General features: G+C 53.5%; 1 protein-coding gene across 2 annotated transcripts in view; it reads left to right on the forward strand.

Moving 5' to 3' along the window:
• The window catches only part of LOC116938564 (gap junction gamma-1 protein-like), a 50514-nt gene extending 35824 nt beyond the window's left edge, over nt 1-14690 (forward strand). For both annotated transcript variants that reach the window (XM_032945854.2, XM_032945855.2), the window contains exon 2: nt 6749-14690. In XM_032945854.2, the coding sequence (XP_032801745.1) occupies nt 6771-8333 (1563 nt within the window). In that variant the 5' untranslated portion in view covers nt 6749-6770 and the 3' untranslated portion in view covers nt 8334-14690. The remainder of the gene's footprint in view (nt 1-6748) is intronic.
• Nucleotides 14691-16427: the final 1737 nt, after the last annotated feature.

Genomic DNA, 16427 nt, shown 5'->3' on the forward strand with positions numbered 1-16427 from the left:
TAAGAAGCTACAGCGCCACCTCGTGTGGTTGCGAGGCAATTGATGAGACCTCAGAAGTAGTTCCCGAAAGTCATCTTCCCCGAGGCCGTTCTCGGACACGGTGCGATGCCACTGCTTTCTGCGATAGATCCGCACGTGGATGTTATAGCCTCCTTGCCTAACAAGACGCCGCCCATAGAACAATTAGAAGATCGTTAATGAAATGGAATAAGCGCGTGTTTTAAAAGACGCCGCCCATAAAAACTTAGAAGATCGTTAATGAAAAGGAATAAGCGCGTGTTTTAAACAGGCACTTGTCGGCGCGGTAAATAGTGTGATAGTGTGATTGAGTGGTTTTACGTCTAATTCGGATAGCGCAGCGGTTAGCACACCTGTGCTATAAATCGGAGTTCTATTCCTGGCGAGCGTGGTGAAGTATGGGTCAAACAACTCCCATGCCCGACAGCGTGGGGGGAGGTTTTCATCCAGCAGTGGATTACTGACAAAGGACTGTAAAATGTATTTGAATCACAATCATCGCGCAATTTACACTCGGATGTCGTCCTTTTTATTTATTGCTGTGAATAGAAACATTTTCGTGATGGCGTTTTGATTGTTTTTGTAATTCCATATCACGCAGCGAGTGTTGCCTCGCGGCAGCTTGGCCCACGCGACGACGAGACTGATTTTTTTGTTTTTTAAATAATCGCGTCGCATCGCACGGCGGAGCCCGCAAGCATTCGCCTCCCACCTGACTGAGAAGTGCCTCCGTCTCCTTCTTTACCGAGGATTTTGTTTTTAAACACGTGTCGCCCGGAGCGCGATACTGGAACGCACGGCCGCTACCTTCGAGTCTTTATTTGTCATGAGCGACGCTCCATGGTGCAAACCACGGGTGTGTGGGACAGCCCCGTGTGCGCACCAACAAGATGAGTAGCTGCTTGTTAGTTGACGTTGAAACTCCGTGGCTGCAATGGATTTGCTAACAAACTAACAGAAAACCTCTTATCCGTTGGGCCCGCTCCCAGTGCCGCCAAACACGGCACCCTGTTCGGGATCGCTAATTATTGTGGTGACTTTGTTCCCAATGCTTGGAACACTGCGATCCGCGGTGCCAATAACAGCAACAGACGGAAGGGGGCGGAGGGGGGGGGGGGACTCGGGGGGAGCCGGTGGCTCGGGGACGCCGGGGGGCGATGGGTGAGTTGGAAGAGCTGGGAGCTCGTGTTCAAGACCTGATTGTGGGTGGCTCTTTGGATGTCTCGCGATAGTGTAGCGGTTAGCACGCTGCGCTATGAACCCGGCGATACGGGTTCCATTCCCGCTCACGGCCAACACCAGTGAAGATTATCTGAACCGGTCACCGGCCTCCCCTAGATCGACTCAGCCTCAAATGAGTACCTGGTGTGGTGTGTAAACATAGCCACTAGGGAGACAAATGCGGTCGGGCGTGGTGCTGGCAACTCATCGCCTCGTGTGCTGTGCCGGCCTCAAAAGCTGCTCGCTAACAGCACTTGCCCCCACTGCACGTTAAAGCTTTACGGGGGATCTTCGTCTTGTTTTTGTGTGTGTGTACGATTCAATCTTTGCTCCCTGCCCACGGGGAGATGCTACAAGTGGCGGCCCCTTGCCAAGACACGTGCCGCGTGCCACTGGGAGCTCAGAAGGGGGCATGGCGGGGGGGGGGGAAGGGGGCACCCCGGGGAGGAGGGGGCAGGGGGCAGGGGGGAGGGAGCAGGGGGCAGGGGGATCGAGGTCAGAGGGGACGGGCCAGGGGAGAAGGGCGTGAAGGGAGTTGGGGCGACTTCGGACTCCACGACCAAAATGTTGTCTTTGCCTCCCGCGCACCTCCGTTTAGTACGGTCGGCTACGTACGGCGCGAAAGAAGTCCAACGTACATGCGCGTCCGCTGCTGTTATTATTCGCGAGGCGGGAATCGAACACGCGTGGCCAAGGTCACAGCGCTCTGCGCTGACCGCTGGATCAGCCCTCCTGGGTCAAAGGAGGGGGGCGCAGCAGTGGCGAGATGTTAACTCCCTCGCCTGGTATGCAGGAGATCGTGGGTTCGATCCCGACGCTGACGCCTGCTTTCGTGTTCCTCTCTCCGCGTGGTCGTGTGGATTTTTCTCCGGGTCCTCCGTTTTTTCCCCAAAACACTTGTAAACATGCATTTTAGATTGATTCTTTGGCTACGATGCATATCCACTTGGTTGAGCTATCGTTTGTGGCCAAGTCGCTTCTGAAAAATAGCGATATAACTGAGCGGACCTTACCTGGTCAAATAAAATAAAATAGTTAGTGAAGATACCCCGATTGCATTAACAGACTGTCGGGGCAAGTGCTGTTAGCGAGCACCTATGAAGGCTGGAACGGTACACGAGGGGGTGGGTGGCCAGCACCACGTCCGACCGCCTTTGTCTCCCCAGTGGCGATGTTTACATACTGCACCAGATACTCATTTGAGGCTGAGTCGACCTCGGGGAGGCCCAGATAATCGTCACTGGTGTTGGCCGTGAGCGGGAATCGAACCCGGGTCGCCAGGTTCGTAGCGCAGTGCACTAACCACTACACCACCGCTCCCCACAGACACACAAGCACATACACGCATAGCACATACACACACGTAACAAATGCAAGCACTTATTCGCAGACTCACAGACGAGTATATAGAACAGCCACCCAAAGACTAACAGAGCGCACGTGTGCAAATAACATTTGCAGACCCCTTGTACTCGTAAATATTTATTTTTTGTTGCATTATATTTTTTAAACCGGGGCTGGGATACATGAGTGGTAGAGGGGATGAGTGGGTGCAGGTGATGGCGGGGTGAGAAGGTGAGTGTGAGAGGGTGAGTAGTTAAGTGTTTGGGATGTGACGGAGTAAGTGGGTGAGGGTAATATGGAATGAGTGTTTGAGCGTTGTTAGTGCGTGTGTATATGAGTGGGTGAGTGTATGTGTGTGCAAAATGAGTGTGGGTGAGTGTGTGTTTGTGCCAATGACTGGTACCAGATCGGCCTCTGTGGAGGAGGCTCGTGAAGGACGCTACTGGGCAGATAGAGGCAGTCGCCCTCCAACAACAACGGAGGGCGGAGGAGCGACGCTAACAACAACGAGCGGAGCGCCGGGTGGCTAAAGCACAGCAAGTTGACACAGTAGGGGGCACAGGTGGTGCATCAGCCAGTCATCTCAGTCGTCTCAGTCAGTCGACCCGTAGCACCGGGGACTGCCCCGTGACCCCCTGTCAGCGGGCGTTCGACACTTCACGTGGCCTCAACATGCACATCGCCCTGCACAAGCGTTGTGGTGACGTCACCGCCAATTAGTGGCGAATGGCGGTTGTTGTTTGTGTGAGTGGGTTGATGGGTGAGCGGGGTGCGATCGTGTAGTGATTAGCGCACTGCGCGAACGAATTGTGTCATCTGAGTTCGATTTAATTTCACAGCCATCATCAGTGGCACATGACTTAACGGATCCTGGATCTCCTCTAGGTCCACTTGGCCTAAAATTTGTACCTCGTATTCTGTGTAAACATAAGCCAGTACCGTTGAATGCCCACTTCTGCTTCAAGACCGCCATCGAAGCCAGCCACCGCACAACGGCCGCGAAGAATCCGGCCCCGTGTCGTCCGATATCGAAAGATAATCGGGATTGTTGTTCACAGGTTAGCACTTGGATGGGAGACCGTCTGGCAACGCCACGTGTTGCAGACTGGGAATACGGTCGTCAGAAGATGGGCAGATCAGATCAACGGATTCTGTAAACGGATCCGTGCGGAATGTTGAGTTGTTGCGTGCTGAGGTTTCTCCCGGTTTTCTGCGGTTTCCTCCCAGAGGGAACCAAAAGCGACACGTGATTGCAACTGGCCAAACACCCCTAATTGCATGACTCTCCTGAAAGGAAGAAAGAAAGAAAGAGAGAAAAAAGAGAGTCCTGATATTCGGTGCGAATTTCTTCTGGGTAACGAGCGGCCACGATTCGTTGTCTTCACGCGAGTTTTTTTTTTATTATTAAACGAGACGTGACGCAGCGCAGAAACGGCTCGGCAGTCGCCTGCGGACTTTGCAAAACAACAATAACCAGCAGCAGCAGCAAAAAAAACCCAGTAGCGATGGCGCGCTGCGGTGGCACCAAAAGCATTAGCCTCAGTGACCTCTTAACCTTGCGGAGCGACGCAATCGTTCATCTGACACCATCGAGACCTCGTGTGGCCTCGGGGACGTCACCGGGGTAATGCCGGTGCCACGCGCCGGCTCGCACATACCCGACGATCATGTCGGATATAACCATAACATTCGCGGATTGCTATAAATTCCTGTTGAAATGTATATAATGAACCCCCCTTCGCCCTTAACAAAGTCCCTCCTCTAGCGGATGTAGCCGGTGGACGGCACGCGTGCGAGCTGATAAATTAGGTGTTGTTGTTAAATAGAGCTGACAACCGCGGTCGGTGACGCGGGCGATTAGTCTCGCAAATTTCACAGGGATTACAAACAATGTCCAGTTGTAATAACGGGACCTTCAAAACACATGTCCATGAAAGTCCATTCACCTTGCCCTCCCTCCCCCTATCCTCCCACCACCACTCCCCCCCGAATGTCAACTTTGCTCTTTATAAAGGCATCGCCAGCGCGCGACGTGCTCTGTAAAAGGCCGGGTTCAAGGCGGTTGTCCCGACCTGTGTGTGTGTGGCATGAAGACAAATTGCGTCCGGCGCGCGCGTGCCTGTGTAGAGGGAACGCGTGGACGGCACGCGTGTCGGGGTGCGTGTGCGCGAACACGTGTGTGTGTGTGTACACGTGTGTGTGTGTGTACATGTGTGTGTGCGTACACGTGCGTGTGCGCGTACACGTGTGAGTGTGCGTACACCTGGGTGCGTTGGGGGGAGTGGTAGCCTAGTGGCTAGTGCGCTGGGCTACGATTATCTGAACCGGTCCTGGGCCTCCTCTAGGTCTACTCGGCCTCAAATGGAGTATCTGGTGTGGTATTTGAACATCAACACTGGGGAGACAAAGGCGGCCGGGCGTGGTGTTGGCCACCCACCCGGTCGTGTGCCGTGCCGGCCTTCATAGGTGTTCGCTAAAAGCACTTGCCCTCACAGTCTGTTAAAGGCTACATGGGGACCTTTGTGTGTTGGGGTAGTGTTACTGTAGTGGTTAGCGAGCTGCGCTACGACACCGGCGATCCGAATTATATTCTCGCTCGCGCCCAACATCGACGATGAATATCAGGGCAGCTCCTGTCCCTCTTCCCGAGGTCGACTCAAGATGAAATGACTCGATGCTGCGGCGTGTAATACATCAGCATTGGGGGAAACAAAGGCGGCCGGGTATGGTGCTAGTCACACGCCACGAACCTTACGGCGGCCCTGCCGGCTTGCGAACAGCACTTGGCCCAGCAGTCGGTTTGATTCTTATACGGTGGTTTTCTCTCTGTTTTGCATTGAATTTGTGTGCGTGTGGAACGAAGTTACGCTCTCTGATGACATTGGCGCACATCCCAACTCTGTAACCAACAACAACATTTGTGGGTTTCTAAATTGAAGACCCCCCCCCCCGGGATGTATTTTATTTTTAAGTTAAAAGGGGCTGTTGTCACTTTACAAAATCGGCCTTTTAATGAAGTCTGATGATGTTACACCCTCATTAGTCCTTCCTTTGCGCGATGCCAAAATCATTTCCTACTCTTGTTTGTCTCGCGTCTGAGCGATGTCTCCCGAGATATTTGCTTGTCTTGCCGCCGATAGCTGAACCGAAGCGCTCGAATCGCGCTTTGGTCGGCCTTCATCACGGTCCGGAATGGTCCGGAACGTCGTTCCGGGAACTGTGCTGGCGCCCAGTCACTTCCGTCTCCCCGGTTTCTTTTTTTTTGTCCTCACGATGGGCGTCGTTTATCCCTCGTTGAAATTATTCGAAGCTAATTATTGTTTTTGAGAATGCTACTGCATTTGGCAGTGGTGCACACACGCACACATAGCAACAACAAGAACGCTTGGTTTTAAGTGCTATGTAGGGCACAGCCGCTCACGTCTCTCACTGTGTGGGCCCCCCAACGCCTTGAAACTAAACCGGCAGCATTGCATCTGACACCGTGGCGTCCAAGCGAGCCCCCCCCCCCCAAGCACGGGGCCCGGGGCGGTCGCCCCGACTCGCCGTACCCGAGGGACGGCTCTGATGAAGGGCCATTGCTCGAAACGTCGCCTATAATGTGCGTCTCCTTTTAAGGCCACGGTGTTATTGATGAATGTTGAGTATTTGTGCAATATTGGGTTGAAATGGATAGGCGTATGTATTATGTTGAACTTCTTATTGATGGATGTATTGCTTCATTGATTGGTACATTGATCGATTAATTGATTGGCGGATTAATTCCGTTATACTTTGCATTGATGCATTGACTGGTGATGCACTCAATGATGGATTAATTGTTTTATTAATATATTGATGATTTATCATAGGGTTTTTCCCCTTTTTCTGGCAACAAAACTGAGACCTTTTTACAAGGATTCATGTTACTGCAATACCTGCAGTCAAAATGCAAACAAAAAACATACTATGATAATATATGACGCATTGTCCTTGAAACTGATTGGTCCACACCAAGGGACGGCTTTCTTTTGAGCCTCGACCCAATTGGTGCTCGACCAGAGGACGCCAAAAGGCGTGATGATTTGATGGATCGATCCAGTGATTGATTAATGAGTTAAACAGCTGACTGACAATCACATTACACATCTCTCTCCTCGCTCCCTCCCTCCCTCCCTCTGCACAGTGCCGCGTGAAACAGCGCCACAATGAGCTGGGGCTTCCTAACGCGTCTCCTTGACGAGATCAGCAACCACTCGACCTACGTGGGCAAGATTTGGTTCACCGCCTTCCTCATGTTTCGCATCATCCTCACGTGCGTGGGCGGCGAGACCATCTACTACGACGAGCAGAGCGCCTTCGTGTGCAACACGCAGCAGCCGGGCTGCGAGAACGTCTGCTACGATAGGTTCGCGCCCCTGTCGCACGTCCGCTTCTGGGTCTTCCAGACCATCGTCGTCGCCGTGCCGTCCGTCGTCTACCTCGGCTACGCCATGCACCGCCTGAGCCGGGCGGAAGAAGCCCGGGGGAGCGTCGCGCCAAGGAGCAAGAGCCGACCGGCGACGGCCACCCATCGGGCTCAGCACCGCCACGTCGAGGAGACGGAGGGCGACCACGAGGAGGACCCCATGATCGTCGAGGTGGCCGACGAGGACGCGCCCAAGGCCTCCGCCAAGGGGGGCAAGGAGGAGTCGCCGCCGCCCTCGAGGCACGATGGGCGCAGGAGGATCCACCGGGAGGGGCTGATGAAGATGTACGTGGTGCAGCTGCTCATGCGCACCGTCTTCGAAGTGGCATTCCTCTTCGGGCAGTACGTCATGTACGGCTTCGCGGTCACGGCGCGCTTCGAGTGCACGCGCTACCCCTGCCCGCACCGCGTCGACTGCTACGTGTCGCGCCCCACCGAGAAGACCACCTTCCTGCTCATCATGTACTCCTCCGTCAGCTTCTGCCTCCTGCTCAACTTCTGGGAGATACTGCACCTGGGCCTCGGCTCCATCCGAGACATCCTGCGCGGCAAGAAGGAGCATCAGCAGGAGGAGGAAGAGCGCCAGCAGTTGGCCCTGCGGCAGCAGCAGCAGTCCTTCTACCAGCAGCAGCAGCAGCAGCACCAGCAGAAGCACCAGCCGCCACCGCAGCAACAGCAACAACAGCAGCAACAGCAGCAGCAACAGCAGCAGGAGCAGCCGTTCCCCCTGAGCCCAGCGCCTTGCTACAACCAGCACTACCCGCGGCAGGCGCCGCACGCTCCGCCCGTCTACGACTCCCTGCACGCGGCGGCGGCGGCGCAGTTCCCCTCCAAGGTGCCCGACGGCAGTCGCTCGATCGTGGCCAGCGTGCCGCAGGGCGTCTTCCCCGTGAGCATGGAGAGGCAGCGGGCGGCGGCCACGGACGACGCGAGTTGCGGCCCGGCGCGCACGACGACGCCCGCCGGAGACGTCGGTCCGGCGGCGGCGGCCGCAACGGCGTTGCCACCTTCGTCGCCGGCCGCACCGCCCCCGTGTCCGGGAGAGGCGGCAGGACGGGGGGGGTTCCACCCGTCGGCAAACTCCTCCTCCTCCCGGCCCAGTTCCCCCGCGGGGTCAAACAACAGCGCGGCTGCGGCGGCGCAGAACCGGGTCAACATGGCCTACGAGCAGCAGCAGGCGCAGCAGGCCGCTGCAGCAGCAGCAGCCGCCACCGCAGGAGGAGGAGGAGGAGGCGCCGTGGCGGCCAACGGCTGCGTCAAGACGGCAGCCGGGGGGGACAAGCAGGGCTCGGTGTGGATTTAAGTCGAGGGGGGGGGGGGGTTGCTGCGCTTGAGGGTGACGGGTGGTGGAGGGGACCGGTGTAACCATCTCTCTCCCCCCACCCCTAACCCCTCCACTGCTCTCGACATCTCTCCCTCCCCAGCCTCTCCTCTCCGACTATCGCCTGCCCCCCACCCACCCCACCTTCCCCAAACACACGCAGCACCCTGGATGAGTCTGAGTCTTGCCTTCTACTTAATGCTGAGGATTTTAGAAGGGGTGGTGGTGGGGGGGGTGCGGCGGGGTTCGGAGCTGATTAAGAAGTTGGTTTCGGTATAAATGTAGATTTGTTTTCACCCGTCCACCGCAAGCCGGTGGCCTCTCAACGCCTCCACCCCCTCCTCCCCCAACACCCCCATCACCACGTCCCCCCCCCCCCCCCCGACTGAGGAATGAGCTTCCGATGTGCTCCTCCCTCTCTAGGGTCGTGGTGATGGTATTGTTGTTGGCTATGGTGTTTCCAAGTTTCGTGGTGGCGAAAATGATTTTGGTGGTGGTGCTGATGTGGTGATGGTAGTACCGGTACTGTCGTGATGCTTGTGGGGTGTAAGTGGTGATGATGCTGATTGTGTGGATATTGGTAACTGATGGCAGTAGTAGTGGTGGTGATAGTGGTGGTGATAGTGGTGGTGTTGGTGACGTTGGTGGTCGTGAGAAGTCGCCCTTGAACAACAACGGATGGCAGAGGAGCCACGATCAAAACAACGAGCGGAGCAGTCAACCCATAACACCCGGGTCTGTCCCGTGACCTGCCAGCAACGAGTCTTCCACACTTAACGTGGCCTCTACGTGCACCTAGCCTGGCACAGGAGCCGTGGTGATGTCACGGCCGCTTCGTGGCGACTGTTGTTGGTGGCTGTTTAGTGGTGGTGCTGCTGCTGATATTGGTTGTGTTGGTGGTGGTGGTGGTGATGAGAGCGCGACCGCTAAACTCATCAAAGCTGTCACTCGCAGCTCTGGATATAGAACGTTCCCAGGACATTCGTACTTGGGCCAGCCTCGCCAGGGTTCGTCACGCTGGAGTTGGACGGAGCCGAGGTTAGGCGCAGGAGGGGAAGGGTGGCGGGATGGAGGCAGCCTGTGAGGGCGGGAGACGGCCACTGAGTCATCCAGTGCCTTGCCAGCTTCTCTGATCTTCCTCCCCCCTTTATTGTCATCGTCACCACTACCACAACCATCGCGTGCGGCAGATCCTTACTTGACATTCCAGAGAAAGTCGTGCGATGTTTGAGTGGCGTTCTTTATCAATACGCAGCAGCAGCAGCGAACGAAGGTGGTTTGTGGATAAGCTCGTATCTATTACATCTTTAATAGTGCTTTTGTTGCTGGTCGCTTGGCGTTTTGTGCTTTTTTTTTGGACTGCGCTCAGCAACCGCGATAGAGTAAATAGTCGGCCTGCGTAGGAAGACGCAATTGCATTCGGCGCGCGGAGACGCGCACGGTTTTAGCCTTCGCAAGCTTCCTCCTTTTTTTTGTTGGGATACTCACTCTGTCCTCAGCCGAGTCGGTTTCATGATTCGCCTGCGTGCTGTTCGTTCGGCAAATACACATTGTTGTGTGCGCGCGCACGCACGTGCAGCCTGCCCTGAGTGGAACGAACGTTCCGTAGCGAGCTGGCGAGTTCTGTTCCGCTCACCCTCAAACACGTTCGCCGCATCTCGCCATTCAACGAATCGTCGGCATTCGCTTCGACGACTTGTTAGACGTTCGACGCGTCCCTAGCTTGAGCTGAAGAAGCGATGGTGGTCGATACATCGATGATTGTTGCACCCCCGCTTTTGAAGCTTAGATCGCGCGCTGGCCCCCCCGAATGAAAACATTCCCTGCCCATGTCATCAGCCCCACTGTAATCTGTACCCCCACGCTCGCACCACGCTCGCCTCCGTTCACAACCGTGAGGCCGGTGGTGGAAACTCCACATGAGTATGGCGGAGGCCAGTCACTCCACGTCCCGGTGTGAAATCCAGCATGACGATGTCGCGCTCCGGCACGCGAGGGTGACGCTCAGCACCCCCCCCCCACCCCGACGCCGCGCTACTCGCTCCCTGTCTCGCGAGGCGCGCCCGCTCCCGTGGCTGCCACTCCGTGTCCCCATGCTCATCCTGCACATCGTGCCATGGTCGTCCCTCCATGGCACACGAGCAGGTGGCCTTCCCAAAACCCTCATTGACCTCGACTGCTAGAATTTTTATTTTTTAGCAGGTAAGCCTCCCCGAGCTATGCAGCTCTTTTTCTGAAGCGACCTGCAAAAAAAAACAAATGATAGCTCAGCGAAGCGGCTTATCACGTGGAAATTTATAGCGGCCAAATACTCAAAACGTGGAGGGAAACCCCGGAGGACCCGGAGAAAATCCACGCAACCGCCGGGAGATTAACATGCAAACTTCTAATTATACAGGCGTCAGGGTTGGGATGAAACCCACGACCTCCTGCATACCAGGCGAGGGAGTTAACATCTCTCAGAGTCCATGCGATTGCTGCTCTGCGTCACGTGGCCCTCTTCCTGTCTCTTATTTCCCAGCATTCCAACCCCGCCATGCTTCTGTGCGCACTTCTCACCCTTGGTCCCATTTACTTTGTCAACGTGTCCATGTTTCAGATCCGCATGGCGTCGCAGGCAACATGCGTGCAATTGTACGCAAGTGATCGTGATCACCAAACGTGACTCGAAGGGCATATGTTATGTATGTTGAACTTCTTTCGCACCGCACGTAGCCTACCGCACTAATCGGACATGATGGATGCTGAATAGGAGCTGGGTGAGCTCGTAACGGAGTGCTGTTGTGGAAAGTGGGACATCGCGATGGGTCTCGCTACTCCACATTCGCGGCACAGGGGGTACAGGGTCCTTACAGCGGAGGGGTCCCGCGTTACTTGGAGTGAGGTTGTGGGCCCCCAGGCCGCCCCCCCTCCCTTGGAGGGTGCGGGGGGGGTCCGACCCTAACCCCAGACAATTGCCGAGTCCTTGGCGAGTCGAGGGCAGCGGCGCGCCTGTCTCGGGATGCAAACTTGAGCGAGCAGAAGTCGCTCGGCGACACGAAGCGAAAGAAGATTCTTGAAAGTTCTCCCAAGAGAAGAGAGAACTCGAACCAAAGGGCCCCGCAATAACCCCGGCTCTCCCCCCGCCGTCTTACCCCACGCGTCGCGTGACAAAATGCTTACACTTTCTGAAAGGAAGACTCAGACGACAAACAGCTCTGGTAGATGCACACTTTAGGCTGCGTGTCAAACACCGTTGACGTTGCGTTTTAATGACGGAAGACCCAAAAAAAAAAGCGATGTTCAAGTTAGGGTCTTGCGTCACGTCGCTCGACGGACGTGTTCAAGCGCACGTGGGTAACGTTGTGGTGTCATCAGGACCATGACTTTGAACGGCCGCATTTTTCCAGATTATGAGACGCTCCGCTAAAGTTAAGAAGCGCCACAAAACGACTGCTCGGTGTCAATGAACCAACTCTGGTTCCCGCACGCACACCGGATTTGAAGATGCACCCCAACGTTGCTTTGAAATACGTGCGTCTTATCGTCTGGAAAAGTCGGTAATAGGGAGCTGTCTTAGCAGCGCTATCTCGACGCATCCATCCCACATCCATTGTCTGAGAGCTGTTTGTTATGGGCCGCGGCTTCTTTAATTACACTTTTTGTCCACTTATTTGTCACACGTCTTTAAATATTTCATATCATCTTTAGTTATAGTATTTGGGTTTTTTTTTGTTTCAATAGTATTATTTTTTATTTCCCACAAATGTAACGGAAGAAACAAACGGCACGCGGCGTTTTGCCGAGCCACACTACAAAAGCAGCGTGAGCTTTACTTTCGGCGTTACTCCGAAGCGCCGCAGCGTCGAGTTTCACTCCCCAAAGCATTTCAATCAAAGTGCACGTGCTCGCATTGTGACCCGTTTCCGTGCGTCACGTGCCCGCGTGCTTTGCGCACCACGTGCTCGCGTTTCCGGTGGTCGGTCGTCACGTGCCACGTGTCCGCGTGTCGAGCTGCGCGCGCGCACGCAATTCTCGGTTGTTATTGTTGTCTTACAAAGTGCCTTTAAGAGTCGAGATACTTGAATTTATATGCGTTTAGCTTTGTCGGTGCACATTGATAAGTTTAGACACCCAACTCGCTTCGGGTGAGTGGCGATTCTGAAAGGACAATACCCCCCCCCCCCAAACTGATCCACACCACCCCCCACTCCCAGGCCATACTCGTGTGCCCCCACCTCTTAACCCCATATGCCCTCCATTCAGGGGCAGCTCCTCAGGGTGGCTGGGCAGGCACCCAAGTTAAAGTTCAAATTGTTCATCGTGGACAATGCCGGCACACCTGGCCATCGCTTTCTTCCTTCTGCCAGTTTGCTCGTCAGTCTCACGGTCAAGGTGCCCGGGCACCTGCCCTTGCAGTCTCGCCCAACTCCCGCAAGGAGCTTCGCCGCCAGCTTGTGGGGCATTAGGCGTGTAACGATGATTCCCTTCCTGGCAGGTTCGATACATTCACCACAATTAAGACGACGATTCAACAATCACTTGCTTGTCACTGCGGCACACGCATTTATCCCTCGCGGCTGTCCGGGGTGATTCGAAGGTCGTCGTTTCTGACACGCGTGGCTATGCGCACACGTCGTGAGCCGTAACAATCGATTTTAAATCGACGAATCGATTGACCGTTACGTGCCTGGTGGGTATTGGATGCTCCCCCCCACCCCCCGCCGTTTGTTTTAGAATCGCCACCGCCACGGCTGAGCGAGATGGGGTTAGAGGTAGGGCTTTTTAGTCGGCACTCGCGCCTGTTGGCTGATGGTGGAGGGCAGCCCGTGCCCTCGCAAGGAGGTCGTGTGGGCCCTAGATGGGTCGGGGGTGGTGGGAGGGGGGGCACAGCGACACTCGGATCTTTGCGAAGTGGGTGAGCAGAGGGATTCGCGGTGAGTGGGGACGGAGTCACGGGAGTCGGACCGCTCATTGAGGTTCATTGTCCAAATCCAGAGTCCTTAATGGAGAGATTCCTTCATTGGCAAGGGAAACTCCCACGGAGATCATTCTGAACAGAGAGCGCTCTTGGTAGCGTTTCCACAGCAGAGATTCCTTGATGGAGAAATGTATGTTCTTCGATGTTGAACTCGGCCTGAATAGAGAGATATTCCTTGATAGTGAGATATCTGTTTACAGAGAAACCGTCCATCGTGGAGCCAGGAAGAGAGGTATCTCACTTGATGGAGATATACATTGGTTATGTAGATATTTCATAGATAAGTACCACTTAATAGAGACATACTTTCTCTTACAAAGATATAGATTATTTCATTCAGAACAAAGATATCTCTTCACAGTGAGATATCCATTGATATAAATCCCTTTATATTAAGATATGTTAATAGACACACGTGTTGGTTACAGAGAGTATGCAATAGAGGGATCATTCTTGATAAAAATTCATTGATAGAGATCCTTCATGACAGTCATCCCTTCGTAGAGATATCGTCCTTCAAAGGCATTCTCGAACAGCGTTGGTTTCTTCACTGACAAACATCTTCCTTTTGAAGAAAGATCCATTGATAGTTAAAATATCTTCATAAGTGAAATTCAGTTACATAAATGCCCCTTCATATACAATTAATTATGATTTTTCTTCTTAAATATGATAACAATGCTTTTTATTTACCCTGGGAAACTAGTAAGTCTCGAGACTGTTTTTCAGCAGGAGGGTCCTACATTGGGGATATTTGGATAATTCCACTTCTGGGAGTTTGGCACCGTGTGGGATGAAACTAGAGAACTCGGGAGAAAGTCCACCACGCACGGTATTCCCAGGCATGAGTCTTCCATCCATAACTCGCCGTCATCATCATCATCAACTTAATTTCCTGTATTTCTTACCAGCTGAGAGAGATTTAAAATAAAAAAAAGTCTCTCTTTTCAGAGCACACCTGGGTGTGAAACAAGAGCTACCCAGAAATATGGTCACGTGTTCTTCTCGTTGCTAATCTGCCACATTTAAAAACCCACGTTTTCCGAACATCGGTCATTGCAAAACTTATAACCCTAGCTATTAACCCTTCCTAGAATGCTGGTTGATCACCGACGGGATGAAAAGCGAGAACGTGTGTCCGCATCATTCATTGTTTTTCACGTGCTCTGATTAAAAATCAAACGAACTTACTTTTTTATATCGAATAATCGACACCAAAGCCGCATTGCTGTGCCCTTACGCTGCTGTTCTGAGCAGCCGCTTGCGAGGCGTGGGAGCTGCCCAAAGAATTTCGTCGCGAGCCACGACCGAGCGATGTTTGTTTCTGCGCCGAAATACAGAACGAAACAAATAAACTTCATCAATCGATGTTGTTGGAAGATTCCGAGTCCACATGTGTTTTTTTTGTCTGCTTGCGATTGCTCTCGGTTGCTCTCGGTTGCGTGTGTGTGAGAGATTCTGCCCCCCCCCCCTTCCCTTCCAGATCACCCACCCCCATTCCCTCTCCCCCTGGCGATTCAATGCACGATCGAGCGATGGTGGATGTACAGGTGGCCTGGAATCCAGCACTGTGGAGGCAGCGAGGGTTAGTCGATGGGCCACAATTTTGCAAGACTCCCTTCCCGCGGGAAATGCGGTACAGCAAAGCGTGGACTGATAGCATGCGTCCCCTCGCATTGCGCGGAATTTCCCCGGTCGCCCCGGATTCCTCCCACACGGACAAACACGCAACAATTGTTTGAAAACATCTCAACATGCAGAGAACTGCAAAGCAATTGTTGGCGCCGGCTCACCGCTGGACAGCCTTACGGCTTCTCGCCTGTGGTTCCTCGCGTGATCGTGAGATGACATTTGCATAAAACTAATCGTTAGATTATAAGCAAAAATTAGATAGCGATTCACTTCCAAATTAGTTCAACACGTCGGCTTTCGCGAGCAATATCATCCATAATATTGTTTTTTTGGGTTCCATCGCGTAAATATATAATTGTGTCGTTGACCCCGCCACCACCCGACAAAGCCAACTAGTAAATTGTAAATGTTGTGGCTTGGCTCTCCAACACACCGGCGTGCTGTACTAGTGACGAATTGTCCACGTTATGTTGACGTGACAACCCTGACTAGTTGGCTGTGTCAAGTGGTGGCTGGTCTTACCCAAAACACCTCTCGTGTTCCAAATTAGTACAGTATTACCTTTTGCGTGAACACCGTAGGGTCAATTGCATCAGCTCGGCAGATACACGAGCGGCTGGAGGAGCCGCGTTGACGCATTGCATTCACCCAGGCGCAGCTTCACGCGTCGACAAACGTCGACTGCGACGCCAGAGGTGCAATGCGTGTGCTGTGAAGCGAGTTGAATGGATAACTCCTATGCCGGAGCAAAGGGCAATCGCCTACGAACATGTGCCCTCCTCGAACGGTGACAAGAGTGACGTGTAAAAGGAGCGCAGCCTCTGCAATTGCTCGCTCACACCGCTACTGAGGGTTAGGGCCTCCATTAGAGGGGGCTCAAGAGAGCCCCCACCACCCCCCCGTCCAGTATGGTATTACCCAGGAAGGTCTCGCTGGGTCTCAATACTGTTTTCAAGAGGATCCTGCATTGAGATGTTTGGCCAATTCATTTCGGGTTTTGTTCTTCCTCTTACTCCTCCAGCTGATATTTCGTCACCGTGGTGTCATTGCGCCACAGGTCGACAAACGAAACAACAATAAGAGACATCATTGTTGTTCGAAATCCGTAAACAAATATTTCAAGAGCCGCAATACGAGACGGTGGTTCTTGATAAAAAGAAGTGGTTCCTTCAAGAGCCGCAGGTTGCCAACCCCTGCCCAAGATAAACGGAATATCCATGGTAAACTGGATATTCATGGTAAACTGGATTTCCGTGGTAAACTGGATATCCATGGTAAACTGGATTTCCATGGTAAACTGGATTTCCATGGTAAACTGGTAAATTGGATTTCCATGGTAAACTGGATATCCATGGTAAACTGGATATTCATGGTAAGCTGGATTTCCGTGGTAAACTGGATATCCATGGTAAACTGCATATTCATGGAAAACTGGATTTCCATGGTAAACTGAATTTCCATGATAAACTGGATATCCATGGTAA

The sequence above is a fragment of the Petromyzon marinus genome, chromosome 4, assembly GCF_048934315.1.
Source record: "Petromyzon marinus isolate PM22_M1 ecotype Great Lakes invasive population chromosome 4, UKy_Petmar_22M1.pri1.0, whole genome shotgun sequence".
NCBI lineage: Eukaryota > Metazoa > Chordata > Hyperoartia > Petromyzontiformes > Petromyzontidae > Petromyzon > Petromyzon marinus.